The sequence below is a fragment of the Metopolophium dirhodum genome, chromosome 1 (assembly GCF_019925205.1).
Source record: "Metopolophium dirhodum isolate CAU chromosome 1, ASM1992520v1, whole genome shotgun sequence".
Taxonomy (NCBI): domain Eukaryota; kingdom Metazoa; phylum Arthropoda; class Insecta; order Hemiptera; family Aphididae; genus Metopolophium; species Metopolophium dirhodum.
The window spans coordinates 145,252,692-145,266,654 of NC_083560.1; the positions used below are offsets into that span (position 1 = coordinate 145,252,692).

General features: G+C 29.6%; 1 protein-coding gene across 3 annotated transcripts; it reads left to right on the plus strand.

Moving 5' to 3' along the window:
- The first annotated feature begins 2,867 nt into the window (after positions 1-2,867).
- Positions 2,868-5,459, plus strand: LOC132936941 (KRAB-A domain-containing protein 2-like). Of its 3 annotated transcripts, XM_061003759.1 has the most exons (5): positions 2,868-4,432; positions 4,551-4,622; positions 4,692-4,763; positions 4,846-5,053; positions 5,147-5,459. In XM_061003759.1, the coding sequence occupies exons 1-5, from the start codon at positions 3,371-3,373 to the stop codon at positions 5,395-5,397; spliced, it is 1,665 nt and encodes a 554-aa protein (XP_060859742.1). In that variant the 5' UTR covers positions 2,868-3,370; the 3' UTR covers positions 5,398-5,459. The 3 variants fall into 3 exon arrangements, with proteins under 3 accessions (XP_060859742.1, XP_060859739.1, XP_060859740.1); XM_061003756.1 differs by having other exon boundaries at positions 4,846-5,459; XM_061003757.1 differs by having other exon boundaries at positions 2,868-4,375; positions 4,846-5,459.
- The last annotated feature ends 8,504 nt before the right edge of the window (positions 5,460-13,963 follow it).

Genomic DNA, 13,963 nt, shown 5'->3' on the forward strand with positions numbered 1-13,963 from the left:
TAAATGAATTACCTACAACACCATGGGAAAATGAATGTGGAGTATTTAATTTAAATGATTCTACTCAAAATGGTTCTCATTGGGTTGCATGGAAAAAAATAAACAATACATTTAAAATATATTTTGACCCATTTGGTCATATAGTTGGTGAGCCACCAAAAGAATTTTTAAAATATTTGGGTAAAGATAATCTTTTTTGTACTGTTTCCCAATTTCAATACTATAATGATCCACCTATATGTGGTCATTTATGTTTAGAATTTATTGAAAATTATAAAAAATTTATTTAAATATCATAATTTTTTTTAATAGAAATATTTCTATTAAAAAATAACGAGTTAACGAGTCGTTTTTTTACGTTAACGAGTCGTTTTTTTATGTTAACGAGTCGTTTTTTACGTTAACGAGTCGTTTTTTTTATGTTAACGAGTCGTTTTTTTACGTTTTTACGTTTTTAAATATAGTATGTTATTTAGAAATTAATATAATTTTAAATACTGTTTAAAAAAATTTTTTTTATTTTTTATAATAAATAAAAGAAATGGTAAATGAAAAATTGGAATCACTTTTAAAATTGATTGAACAACAACGTAATATCCTAAGACATATATTTAATGATAGTGACATTGATAATATGTTATGGGATGATGTAATAAATAAATGTTGTTTCGAAAATTTTTTAAAATATAGATATAACAATAAACTAAAATTAATTCATAATAGTTGTTTCGAAAATATTTTAAGTTTTATTAAAAGCAGATATTATAATGAAATTTTAATTTCACTAAACAAACTACGTAAATTAATAAAAGAGGAATTAAATGATTCGAATAATAATACTAATAATAATATATAGCTAGACTGATTATTTTTCTCAAAATCGAAAATTTAAATCGAATATAATACTTACGAAGTATTATATATTTATATATTATAATACCTATACAGTGTTGTATAATAATAATAATAATAATAATATATATATATATATATATATATATATATATCAACGTTAGACTGATTATTTTTTAACATCCGGTATTGAATATCTTATCATAATATATATGTATAGTTTATATTATGATGTTTTTTTTATCGAATTATTTAAATAGTGTTTAAATAATCATTATACATGCCCAAGTGTTGTAGCTCAGTGGGTTAACGCGTTTGATTTAAATGTGTTCTTGGTCGGATTGAAACTAGTGGGAGAATGTGTGGCGCCCATATTCACCTACTAATTTCATCAGGCTTTGAAGACGTTTACGGTAGATTGTATAGGTGGGTGCACACACCTATGCAATCTACTGAAAAACTGTCGTTGACCTGTGAATAAAGCACTTGGGTAATTTCACTGTCCCACGATAGCTTTGCAGATATCTGTAAAAGAGTTCCGGCCTCCTTTTTCCTAACGGGTATCTGCAAAGCTGGGAATGATTTTGTAGATTTTTTGCATTTTTTTCCATATTTCTATTAAAAATATTAAAAAATAACGCGGTCGTATAAGTCCTATATTTCATTTAATATTTGATATTATCAAGTTGGATCAACACAGATATGTTTTATATGCTTATCTACACTACATATTAAAAGTTTACCCCCCGCTTCATATTTTTCATTTAAGTATAACTCTGGGAATATTTATGTTAGAATCTTCATTTTTACATTAAACATTTTTGATTTTAATTTTTTATAAGTCCCCCTCATAGTATCATAGTGTAAAATCGTTTTCAAAAATTTTTGGATTTTAATAACACGTCCCGATTCGGGGACGCGTTAAATATCAAAAAATTTTTAATAAAACAATTCTATTAAAAATTAAATTAATTATATTATTATATTCTAAGCATTTTGTGATCGGCATCTGTACCTCCCATGCCAAGACAACATATTTTAATACTTCCTAAATCATGAACAACACAAATATCATGGAGATATTTGAAAAAATAAGTACCGGTTGTATTTATTAAATCATTAGCTATTTTACAAATTTCAAGCCATGTTGGCGATTCTAGTATTTTAGAAGCATAAGGTTTTCCATTTCCAGAAATATTGTGTCCATGATCGACAATTAAAATATTTCCTTTAATTGGAATTTTATTTAGATTATTTTTCATAATTTTAATTTTAATATTTTTATTATTAGTATTATAGTATTCATATTTACAAAACTTAACAAAGATTTCATTATTTAATATTGAGTTTTCTATTTCGTTTTGCATTTCATTTTTTCGTAATTTATTAAAATCATTGATAGTTGTTTCCATTATTTTATTATTTATTATATTTTTAATTTTTAAATTAATTTTTTCAATTTCTTTTTAATACATTTTTGCATTTAGATTTTTATTTTAAATAGAACAATTCTATTAAAAAATATTTTAATTATTATTGCATTTCATAAGTTTTGCGAAAAATATTTTAATTATTATTGCATTTAGATTTTCTGATCTTTTTGCACATTGTTTTCTTTGTGATCTTTTATTGATATAATATGGACTGTGCCAGGACTGGTACATATATACTACTTGTATCTATAACAACTAATATAAATTTAAAACCGTAATTTTTTTTAGAATGAGATTGCATATCCATTAAATCAGCTTGCCATAGGTCGTCAATAAACCGTGTAACCACACTACGTCTAGGAAATATTTTTCTCGCTGGTCGATGTAGCTCATTAGCTATACCCTCTAAGGTCGTCATTATGCTATAATATTTCTCTCACGCAGTTCTTCTAAAATAGATATGATTTCGTTATTAACACCAGTATTACCAACACTTTGCGATGATGTCAAAAGATTTAATCTAGTTACTAGCTCATTCGGATCGTCATAATAAACTAATTGGGTTTGAGGTAAGACATCTTTATATATGTTACAGTTAAAGTGTTGAATCAGTTAGTTTATGAAATAACTAGGTAATTTATAAAATAACTAAAGCTTGTAGGTAATGTATATAGTTTATACTTTAACTAGTTATTTTATGCATTCCCTGGCATCACTTAGTTAATGTGTCAAATTGTAAATAACGCCACCCCGCGCAACACGAATCAGACGGCGCGTCAACTGTACCGCGCTATACCACTCCACACGCCGCGCGACGCGCAACGCGCCGTGTGATCCCACCTTTACATTTCAACAATTTAATATAACACATTAAATCAGATAAGATTATCGGTGACCGCAATGTACGTTTATCGTGTTATTATAAGATAATCGTTTATCGTGTTATTATAAGATTTTTGTTGTTGGTATTTGGTACATGTATTATACAGGTTTAAAGTTTAGTAATAGTTTTACAGTCACACGTGTTCGCTGTTAGTTCGTTTGTCTCTACACTATTATTTTAAGTATTAACTATATTGTTCACAATGAATGAATTAGATTTAATGAAAGAAAAGTTTTATATTAGTGTTAAAAATCGTTTATTAAAACCAAATAGTGCAGTTTTAACAAAAGAAAAATATGCAAGTTTGATGATAGACGTGAGAAAAATGAAAATAAAAAAGGAATCTTCTCGTGACTATTGGTTAGAAAAACATTACGATATTGTAAAAATAAACGGCATTGAAAAATTAATACTACCCGTAAGTAATCAAAATGAAAATGTTAAATTATATGTTATGATTGAAGAAATATTTGATTATTTACATGAAATTCATATTTCTATTGGACACGGGGGCAGAGATCGCATGTTATATGAAATAAATAAACGTTATAAAAATATTACTCAATCTGATGTTAAGCAATACTTAGATTTGTGTATACCTTGCCAGCAAAAAAAAAAAAGTCAAAAAAAAGGTATTGTTGTAAAACCAATGGTGTTTGAAGATTTTAACAGCCGTTGCCAAATTGATTTAATTGATTTTCAATCTCAGTCTGACGCAGGGTATAAATTTGTTTTGGTTTATCAGGACCATCTGACCAAATTTTGTATTTTAAGACCTTTGAAATGTAAAAGAGCTGAACAGATTGCATACGTTCTTTTGGATATTTTTTGTTTATTTGGTGCTCCCTCAGTACTGCAATCGGATAACGGCCGAGAATTTTGTAATGAAATTGTAAATTCTTTAAAAGAGATGTGGCCCGAATTGACTATTGTCCATGGCAAACCACGACATAGCCAATCTCAGGGCAGCGTAGAGAGAGCAAACCAGGATATTGAAAATATGCTGACTACGTGGATGCAAAGCAATAATACCAACAAATGGAGTGAAGGCCTTCGGTTTGTACAATTTATGAAGAATAAAGCTTTACATTCCGGAATTAAACGTAGTCCATACGAAGCAATGTTTGGTAGTGTACCAAAAACTGGACTATCTTCAAGTCTTCTACCTAAAGTTATCTTGCGTAAAATGGAATCTGAAGAAGAAGCTGTAAGTCAACAAACTATTAACTCAGGGCTAGAGACAGAAACCCGATTGGATAATATGGTATGTCATAAAAAAAAAAAAAAAAAAATAATATATTTACAATAGTTTATGATAAATATGTCATCCATGTCTTTAAAGTTGTATTAATGTAATTGACTAATTAAGTATTTATTTATAGGATGACGTTACTGACGTAGATCGACCAACAGTTGGCACAGAAAAAGATATAGTTCATTTAAATATTGCTACGGTAGGAGGAAAAATTAATCATTAATTATTTTTATTATTTTTAAATTAATTATTTATTTATATTTTATAGGATGACGTTACTGACGTAGATCGACCAACAGTTGGCACAGAAAAAGATATAGTTCATTTAAATATTGCTACGGTAGGTCAATATTATATTATAGCTATTATATAGCTAAATTAGCTTTAATATTGTAATTACAAAAATAATTAAATGTTTTAAGGAGAGGAAAAAAGCTAAAGAAAATTTGGAAAAACAGGCAAAAAGAATGAAAGATTTATCAAATACTAAATTTGCGGTTGCTAATATTGGTTCTACAGTGCGTATCAAAATTCCCGATGTTGATAGAGGAAAGGGTGATCCTCGTTCAATTATTGCAGTTGTTTTAAAATTAACTGACGATGGGTTTTATCAACTGGGATGCAATGATGGTAAGAAAAATTTAAATAATACAAGTAATTTTTTATTTTTTATTTTAATTTTTTATTTATTTGTTACCTACCTTAAACATTATATAATTACAGGAGTGTTAAAACAACTATACTCTCGATCCCAGTTCACAGTATGTTCAGAAAATTTGTTAGCTGTAGAAGCTGTTCCAAATGAAAGTATTACATTAAGATCTGCGGCAACTGCGCAGTCACTGGGAACTGGTCAGGGTTTTTTTAAATGCACTTGTACCAAAAAATGTGACACAAAGCGATGTGTTTGTAGAAAAAAAGAGGTGTTGTGCAACTCTAAATGCCATAATAGCCTTACATGTACAAATAAATAAATAATATAACTATAATTAATTCATAATTCAGTAAAATAAAATATTATAATATATATTTTAAATTTTAATGTATTTTATACTTTAACGGATATCAAACTGAAATTGTACAGAATAACTAGATATTCTATGAAATAACTAGTTAAAGTACAATTTTCATGTATTATTTCATACTTTAACTAATATTCGTAGGTAATTCATGAACTACCTAGTTATTTCATAAAATAACGGAATTCAACACTTTAGCTGTAACATATAAACCACTACCTGTCTTAGGATCAGGTGATGAAGTAAAATTAATCATATCTGTAGACATACGATCTGAAGGTGAAAAACTGCTTGCTGATTGATTAAAATCAAATGGATCATTTTCTTGTGTTATTTTTCTACGTTTAGCGTTTAATAAGCCAAAAGGACTAGAAGGTAAAGTATTGTTAAATGATTTTAAGTTAATTCGTGGAGTTGTATTCTCATTAATTTTATCTATTTCTTCATTAAACTGTTTTTCCTCCATTTTCATTCGATCATACAACGGTTTTACAACAGTCACCCATTTATGATACCTTGAGGTTCTAGGTTTTCCATCTGCTTTTAAATGGACTCCAGAAGTTTTCAAAATATTGTAATAAGATTCTATATCTTCTATAGTTGTTTTTTTTGGTTCCTTATCACATAATAAAGACCATAAACCTGGTGTGAATTTATAATATTTATTAAGCAGCAGTAATTTACCGTGACTAAAAGTTACAGAATGTTTTCCTATTTTATATGAATCACTATTTTTATCATAATGCATACCATAGGATTTATCATAACGTATTGATTTAGGACGGTTATTTAAAAAATTTTCAAATGGTGAATTTATTTCGTTATCAGCATCATCTTCACTAGTGCATGAGGTTTCTGATTTATTTTCTAGTACAGTTGACTGTGTGTTACATATTTCATTTTGTTTTGCATGTGTACTCAATGGTTCAATTATTGGTTTAAATGCCTCACGGAAATAGTTTTCAGAATCTATAACACCACGTTTCATTTCCATTATTTTTCGTTTAATATTTTTTTTTGATGTTATTAAATTTTCCAATAAAACTTTTTGTTTGTTCATTGTAAATAATAAAAGTACTATACCTGTATCGTATGACTGTCGATAACACTATGTAGATAATAACTGTGTGACGGTATATTTATATAGGTATAAATATATAAAATTATTTTATTTTAATGAACGTATGAAACCCACATCTATACCTTCCTTCATTCATTTCCCGAGTTTTATCGATGACCATAAACCCATAATCACTATGATTCCAACATAAATGAGAAATTTTACGAAATTCTGAGAAATCCATATCTGTAGACGAATGATCGTTGAATATATGTCGTAAATTTGTATCATCTTGTTTAAGTATCATTAAGAAGTTTGCGTTATCTCTTACTAGCTGTTTTGATATTTTAGAATATGTCTGTGCTAAATAAAATACAGAGCTAGCACCTGAATGTCTGCCCATGCTAAAGTATTCTCTGATTACGGATTGTGGACCACATATCACATCATCAAAAATGATAATTGAATTTTTTTTGGTTAAGTTTGGTTTTATAACCTTATCAGCGCTTGTAAATATGAAAAAATTAGCACCTTTTATATCATCTATTATTTTTTTCAGTAAGACATATTTTTCCTGATTAGAGGTTTTCGAGTATAAATAAATATTTTCAAATCTTAACCCGTTTGCAAGTGTGATCAGATTATACATTATATTTGTTTTTCCTGAGCCACTGGGGCCAACTAGTATAGCACGTATAGTATCAGGTAATAACGAACCATGTCTTGATGGTTTTTTTTACTACCTGAACATCTACATTTATTACATCTAATTTATCTTTCTGTTCAATCAAATTCATATTATTTTCGTATAAATACTCTAGATTTTTTAAATTTATAACCAGTTATAGATGGCGTGTTCAACTCGTAAGTACAATTCAAACAAGACTGGTAAAGGATTTGTAAACTCCCTTATAAATAGTCTCCCGTTCGAAGCTCATATTTCAGGATATCAGTATTGTGGTCCTGGTACGAAATTAAAAAAGAGACTAGATCGTGGTGATAAAGGAATAAACCCATTGGATGCTGCTTGTCGTGACCACGATATTGTGTATGCAACAAGTAAAAATTTAGACGATAGACATAAAGCTGATAAAGTGTTAGAAAATCGAGCTTGGGAAAGATTTAAAGCAAAAGATACACCTAGAAAAGAGAAATTAGTTGCGTACGCAGTAACAAACGCAATGAAAGCTAAAAGAAAAATAGGTATGGGTTGCAAACGGAAACGTGCTATAAAAACAAATTGTATACTAGCAGCGAAAAAAAAAAGAATCTCAAAAAAAAAGAATGGTGGTAAAAGGTTGATTTTAGTACCGAGACAATCAGGAGGTGCAATTCCCTTAATACCTATATTTGCAGGATTGTCAGCACTTGGTAGTTTGATGTCTGGAGGTGCTAGTGTGTATAATGCGGTTCAAAATTCAAAAAGAAAAAAAGGCAGTGGTTTGAAATCAAACAAGAAAAGGTTAAGGAAAAAAAACTGATGATCACGCTACCTGATAGACCGCTTTCGTCTCAAGATATTATAAAATATATCGGAAAGTTGAAAATCAATCATTTCCGTGGTGTCTTTTCACGTGATAACTTACCTAAAAAACCACATACGATTGAATGTGGTATATTAAACTTGGATACATCTTCAGGCGACGGAAGCCATTGGGTAGCGTTTTATAAAAATAAGGACAAAGTTGTATATTTTGATAGCTTTGGTGATTTACCACCACCAATTGAATTACAACATTATTTCAGACAGTTCAAAATAGTATACAACTATTCCAACTATCAAGACTTCAATACATTTAACTGTGGTCATTTATGTCTTGAATTCTTGCAATGCATGAATCTATTACATTAAATCTAACTGGAAATTCAACTGTATTGTCGGTAAATTATTTTCCATCTCTAAACGTTTACGAGGATTCAGAAATAGCTTTGTTATCTTTGCAAACGTGCAATTCATTTCCAAATATTATAAATCCAACTAATAACCGGCTGAGAATAAAATCAATTCCTCCAGATAGAATAGCAAAAATTCAATTTTTTGTACCAGTCGAATGCCGTGACATAGAAGATATTAACAAATATATGGTAGAAGAGTTATCTCAAGTTAATAAAGTCTACGGAACAAAGCTGACATTCAGTGTACGTATTGATCCTGTCGATTATAGAACGTATATAAAATGTAATGGAATACTAAACTTTGAGCATCCGCATAGTATAGCACCTGTTTTTGGGTATAGAAAGAAAGTTTGTGGACCGTTTCATGAAGAACATCGATCGGATAAAGCTGCAAATTTAAACACAATTAATTCTATAAAAGTAATGTGTAATATAGCACATGGGTCATTCAACAACCAACTTCAAAGCCATTCGATATATGAGTTTTTCCCAAGTGGGAGAAGAGGAACAAAGGTTGTTCAATCTCCGGTAAACCTTATATATTACAGATTAAACAAAACAGATATTAATTCAATTACTGTTCAGTTAGTTGACCAAAACAATAATCCAATTGACAATTTTAACGAAACGTTAACAGTTGTTCTGCATATTAAACGTCACGGATCTCATCATTAAATTTATATCTTAGATTTTGTAATGTATGAGTCAGTTACTTTAAGTTTAACTGGGAATGCTACCATATTATCTGTAAATTATTTTCCACCTATAAACCTTTACGAGGACTCAGAAATAGCTTTGTTATGTTTACAGTCATTTAATTCGTTTCCAAATATTAATGATAATAATAATAAATTTTCTATACAAGTAGCTGAGAATGAAAACAATAATGATCCTATGATATGTTTTATTACATTGGAAGAGGGTTGTTATGAAATTGAAGATATTAAGCAACGAGTTAAGAAGCAAATAGATGACTATAATAGTAAAAACTTAACCAATTTAACATTCGACATTACAGTTGATCCTAACGATTTCAGATCGTATATAAAATGTAATGGGATACTACACTTTGAGCATCCGTATAGTATAGCACCTGTATTCGGTTTTGAAAAACGAGTATATAAGCCACACAATGAAATTCTTCGATCGGAAAAAGCTGTAAATTTAAACACAATTAATTCTATAAAAGTAATGTGTAATATAGCTCAAGGATCATTCAACAACCATCTTCAGAGTCATTCGATTTATGAGTTTTTCCCAAGTGAAAGGACAGGGTTGAAAGTAATTCAGTCACCACCAAATTTAATATATTACAAATTGAATAAAACAAATATTGATTCGATAACCGTTCAGTTAGTTGATCAAGATCATAATCCGATTGATAATTTTGCTGAGGCATTGACAATTGTGTTACATATTAAACGTTACGGATCTTGAGATGGGTTTAAAATTCAATATAAGCCCACTACTTCGGATCAGTACAACTAGTCATAAGACTAAAGTGCTACCAGCAACATCAAATCAAATAAAAAAATTGACGGTGAAGAATAAAAAAATTTTACAAGCTTTGGGTTATCAATTAAAGCAGAATGCCTGAAAGTGATATTTTGGATATAACTTCACAGTACGAAACGGATTCTAAAATTACAAAAATTGAATATCATTCACACGCACCGTATACAACATCATTTAATAATAATGATGAAATACGTATATCGATCCAGCAAACGGATGTCTATCCATATCTACACGAAAGCTTTATTTTTTTGGAAGGAATAATTACTGATGCTACCAAAGTGAAACTAACTAATAACGGTTACTCTTACCTTTTTGAGCAAATACGGTTGGAAATCAATGGGATAGAAGTAGATAGCACGCGTGTTCTTGGAATCACTAGCTCGTTGAAAGGTTACTTATCCGGTACGCCAGACAACTACAATTGCTATGAAAATGCTGGCTGGAATTTTAAAAACGCAACGCAATCAGAAAATGATAAAGGTGAATTTAGTGCTTGCATTCCATTGAAATATTGGTTAGGTTTGTTTGAAGATTATAAAAGAATATTAGTGAATTCTAGATTGGAATTAATATTAACTCGAAGTCATAGCGATTTAAATGCTTTAAGTTTAAAAACTGGTGTAACTGCTTCTGAAGGTAAAGTCGTTTTAAATAAAATAGCCTGGATGGTTCCACATATAACTGTTGACGATGAAGAAAGGTTAAAATTATTGAAACTTATAGAAAAAGAAAAAAGTTTGTTTATCCCTTTTAGATCTTTTGAAACTTTTGAATATCCTGAACTCGGGACCACTAAAAAAGTTGTGTGGAATTTGAAAACTGCTTCAAAATTAGAAAAACCACGATTCGTCGTAATTGGATTACAGAAAGGACGCAAAAATGTGTTATCAAAAGATTGTAGTATATTCGATCATTGTAATCTAACAAACGTTAAAGTATTTCTGAACTCAATAGCTTATCCATACGATAATTTGAATTTAGATTTTTCGAAAAATAATTTCACCTTATTGTATAATATGTATACATCGTTTCAAGAATCGTACTATGAAAAAAGTATTCGTAACCCGATATTGAGTCCTTCTACTTTTGTAGCAAACGCACCAATTATAGTTATCGATACTTCAAAACAGAACGATTCAACCACAGCCTCAGCAGTGGATGTTCAATTGGAAATCGAAGCTTCAGATTCGCTTACAGGTGTAACTGCTTATTGTTTATTAATTCATGATCGTATTGTAGAATATGTACCTTTTACTAGAGAAGTAAGAAAACTTGTGTAAATATATTTTAGAATTAATTTACAATAATAAAAAATCTGTTATTACATAACTTGTGTTCTGTATTTTAAATAATTATTCCATTTTAGTAATAAGGTTTGTTGAGAAAAAAACCATTTAGCATGTACACTGTAAATATTTGGACAAAACTGACTTTGAGTGTGCAAACTCTTCATAATTTTTACACGGTAAAATTATTGTGTCCAAGGGGGACATCCTCCCTTGAACGGTGTGAAATTACCGTGTAAAAAGTGTACAAATTCTTCATAATTTTTATACGGTAAAATTATTGTGTCCAAGGGGGACATCCTCCCTTGAACGGTGTGAAATTACCGTGGTGACACAAAAAGTAGACTGTGAACATACAAATGTATACTACTGTAATATTTTATTATATATTTAATATTTAACCACATAATTTTTTGACATGGGCTCAAAACCTACCTGTTGCCGCTGTCAGCTCTTATTTTCAGAAAATAAGGAGTGCCTTCACGACTGACGATTCGACTATATTATATATGTTTATGGAACATCAAATAAAGATAATAAAATTGAATAATGTGTGCTGGTAATTTATATGGATTTTATTGACCAATAACAATAATAATAATAATAATAATAATTTTTCTCTCAACACAATATATGTTTAAGCATTACTTTCAATTAAATAAATAAATAAATAAAATGCCAAGTAGGTTTATAATAATTGAGTGTTAAAATAATAATATAGCAATGCTGTAGCATTGGATGCTGCTTGTCGTGATCACGATATTGTGTATGCAACGAGTAAAAATTTAGACGATAGACATAAAGCTGATAAAGTGCTAGAAAATCGTGCTTGGGAGAGATTTAAAGCAAAAGATACACCTAGAAAAGAGAAATTAGTTGCGTACGCAGTAACAAACGCAATGAAAGCTAAAAGAAAAATAGGTATGGGTTGCAAACGGAAACGTGCTATAAAAACAAATTGTATACTAGCAGCGAAAAAAAAAAGAATCTCAAAGAAAAATAATGGTGGTAAAAGGCTGATTTTAGCACCGAGGCAGTCAGGAGGTGTAATTCCCTTAATACCTATATTTGCAGGATTGTCGGCACTTGGTAGTTTGATGTCTGGAGGTGCTAGTGTGTATAATGCTGTTCAAAATTCAAAAAGAAAAAAAGGCAGTGGTTTGAAATCAAACAAAAATAGGTTAAGAAAAAAAAACTGATGATCACGCTACCTAACAGACCGCTTTCGTCTCAAGATATTATAAAATATGTCGGAAAGTTGAAAATCAATCATTTCCGTGGAGTCTTTTCACGTGATAACTTACCTAAAAAACCGCATACGATTGAATGTGGTGTATTAAACTTGGATATATCTTCAGGCGACGGAAGTCATTGGGTAGCGTTTTATAAAAATAAGGACAAAGTTGTTTATTTCGATAGCTTTGGCGATTTACCACCACCAATTGAATTACAACATTATTTTCATGAGTTTAAAATAGTATACAACTATTCTAACTATCAAGATTTCAATACATTTAACTGCGGTCATTTATGTCTTGAATTTTTACAATGTATGAATCTGTTACATTAAGTTTGACTGGAAATACAACTATATTATCAACGAATTATTTTCCGTCCCTAAATGTTTACGAGGATTCAGAAATAGCTTTGTTATCTTTGCAAACGTGCAATTCATTTCCAAATATTATAAATCCAACTAATAACCGGCTGAGAATAAAATCAATTCCTCCAGATAGAATAGCAAAAATTCAATTTTTTGTACCAGTCGAATGCCGTGACATAGAAGATATTAACAAATATATGGTAGAAGAGTTATCTCAAGTTAATAAAGTCTACGGAACAAAGCTGACATTCAGTGTACGTATTGATCCTGTCGATTATAGAACGTATATAAAATGTAATGGAATACTAAACTTTGAGCATCCGCATAGTATAGCACCTGTTTTTGGGTATAGAAAGAAAGTTTGTGGACCGTTTCATGAAGAACATCGATCGGATAAAGCTGCAAATTTAAACACAATTAATTCTATAAAAGTAATGTGTAATATAGCACATGGGTCATTCAACAACCAACTTCAAAGCCATTCGATATATGAGTTTTTCCCAAGTGGGAGAAGAGGAACAAAGGTTGTTCAATCTCCGGTAAACCTTATATATTACAGATTAAACAAAACAGATATTAATTCAATTACTGTTCAGTTAGTTGACCAAAAAAATAATCCAATTGACAATTTTAACGAAACGTTAACAGTTGTTCTGCATATTAAACGTCACGGATCTCATCATTAAATTTATATCTTAGATTTTGTAATGTATGAGTCAGTTACTTTAAGTTTAACTGGGAATGCTACCATATTATCTGTAAATTATTTTCCACCTATAAACCTTTACGAGGACTCAGAAATAGCTTTGTTATGTTTACAGTCATTTAATTCGTTTCCAAATATTAATGATAATAATAATAAATTTTCTATACAAGTAGCTGAGAATGAAAACAATAATGATCCTATGATATGTTTTATTACATTGGAAGAGGGTTGTTATGAAATTGAAGATATTAAGCAACGAGTTAAGAAGCAAATAGATGACTATAATAGTAAAAACTTAACCAATTTAACATTCGACATTACAGTTGATCCTAACGATTTCAGATCGTATATAAAATGTAATGGGATACTACACTTTGAGCATCCGTATAGTATAGCACCTGTATTCGGTTTTGAAAAACGAGTATATAAGCCACACAATGAAATTCTTCGAT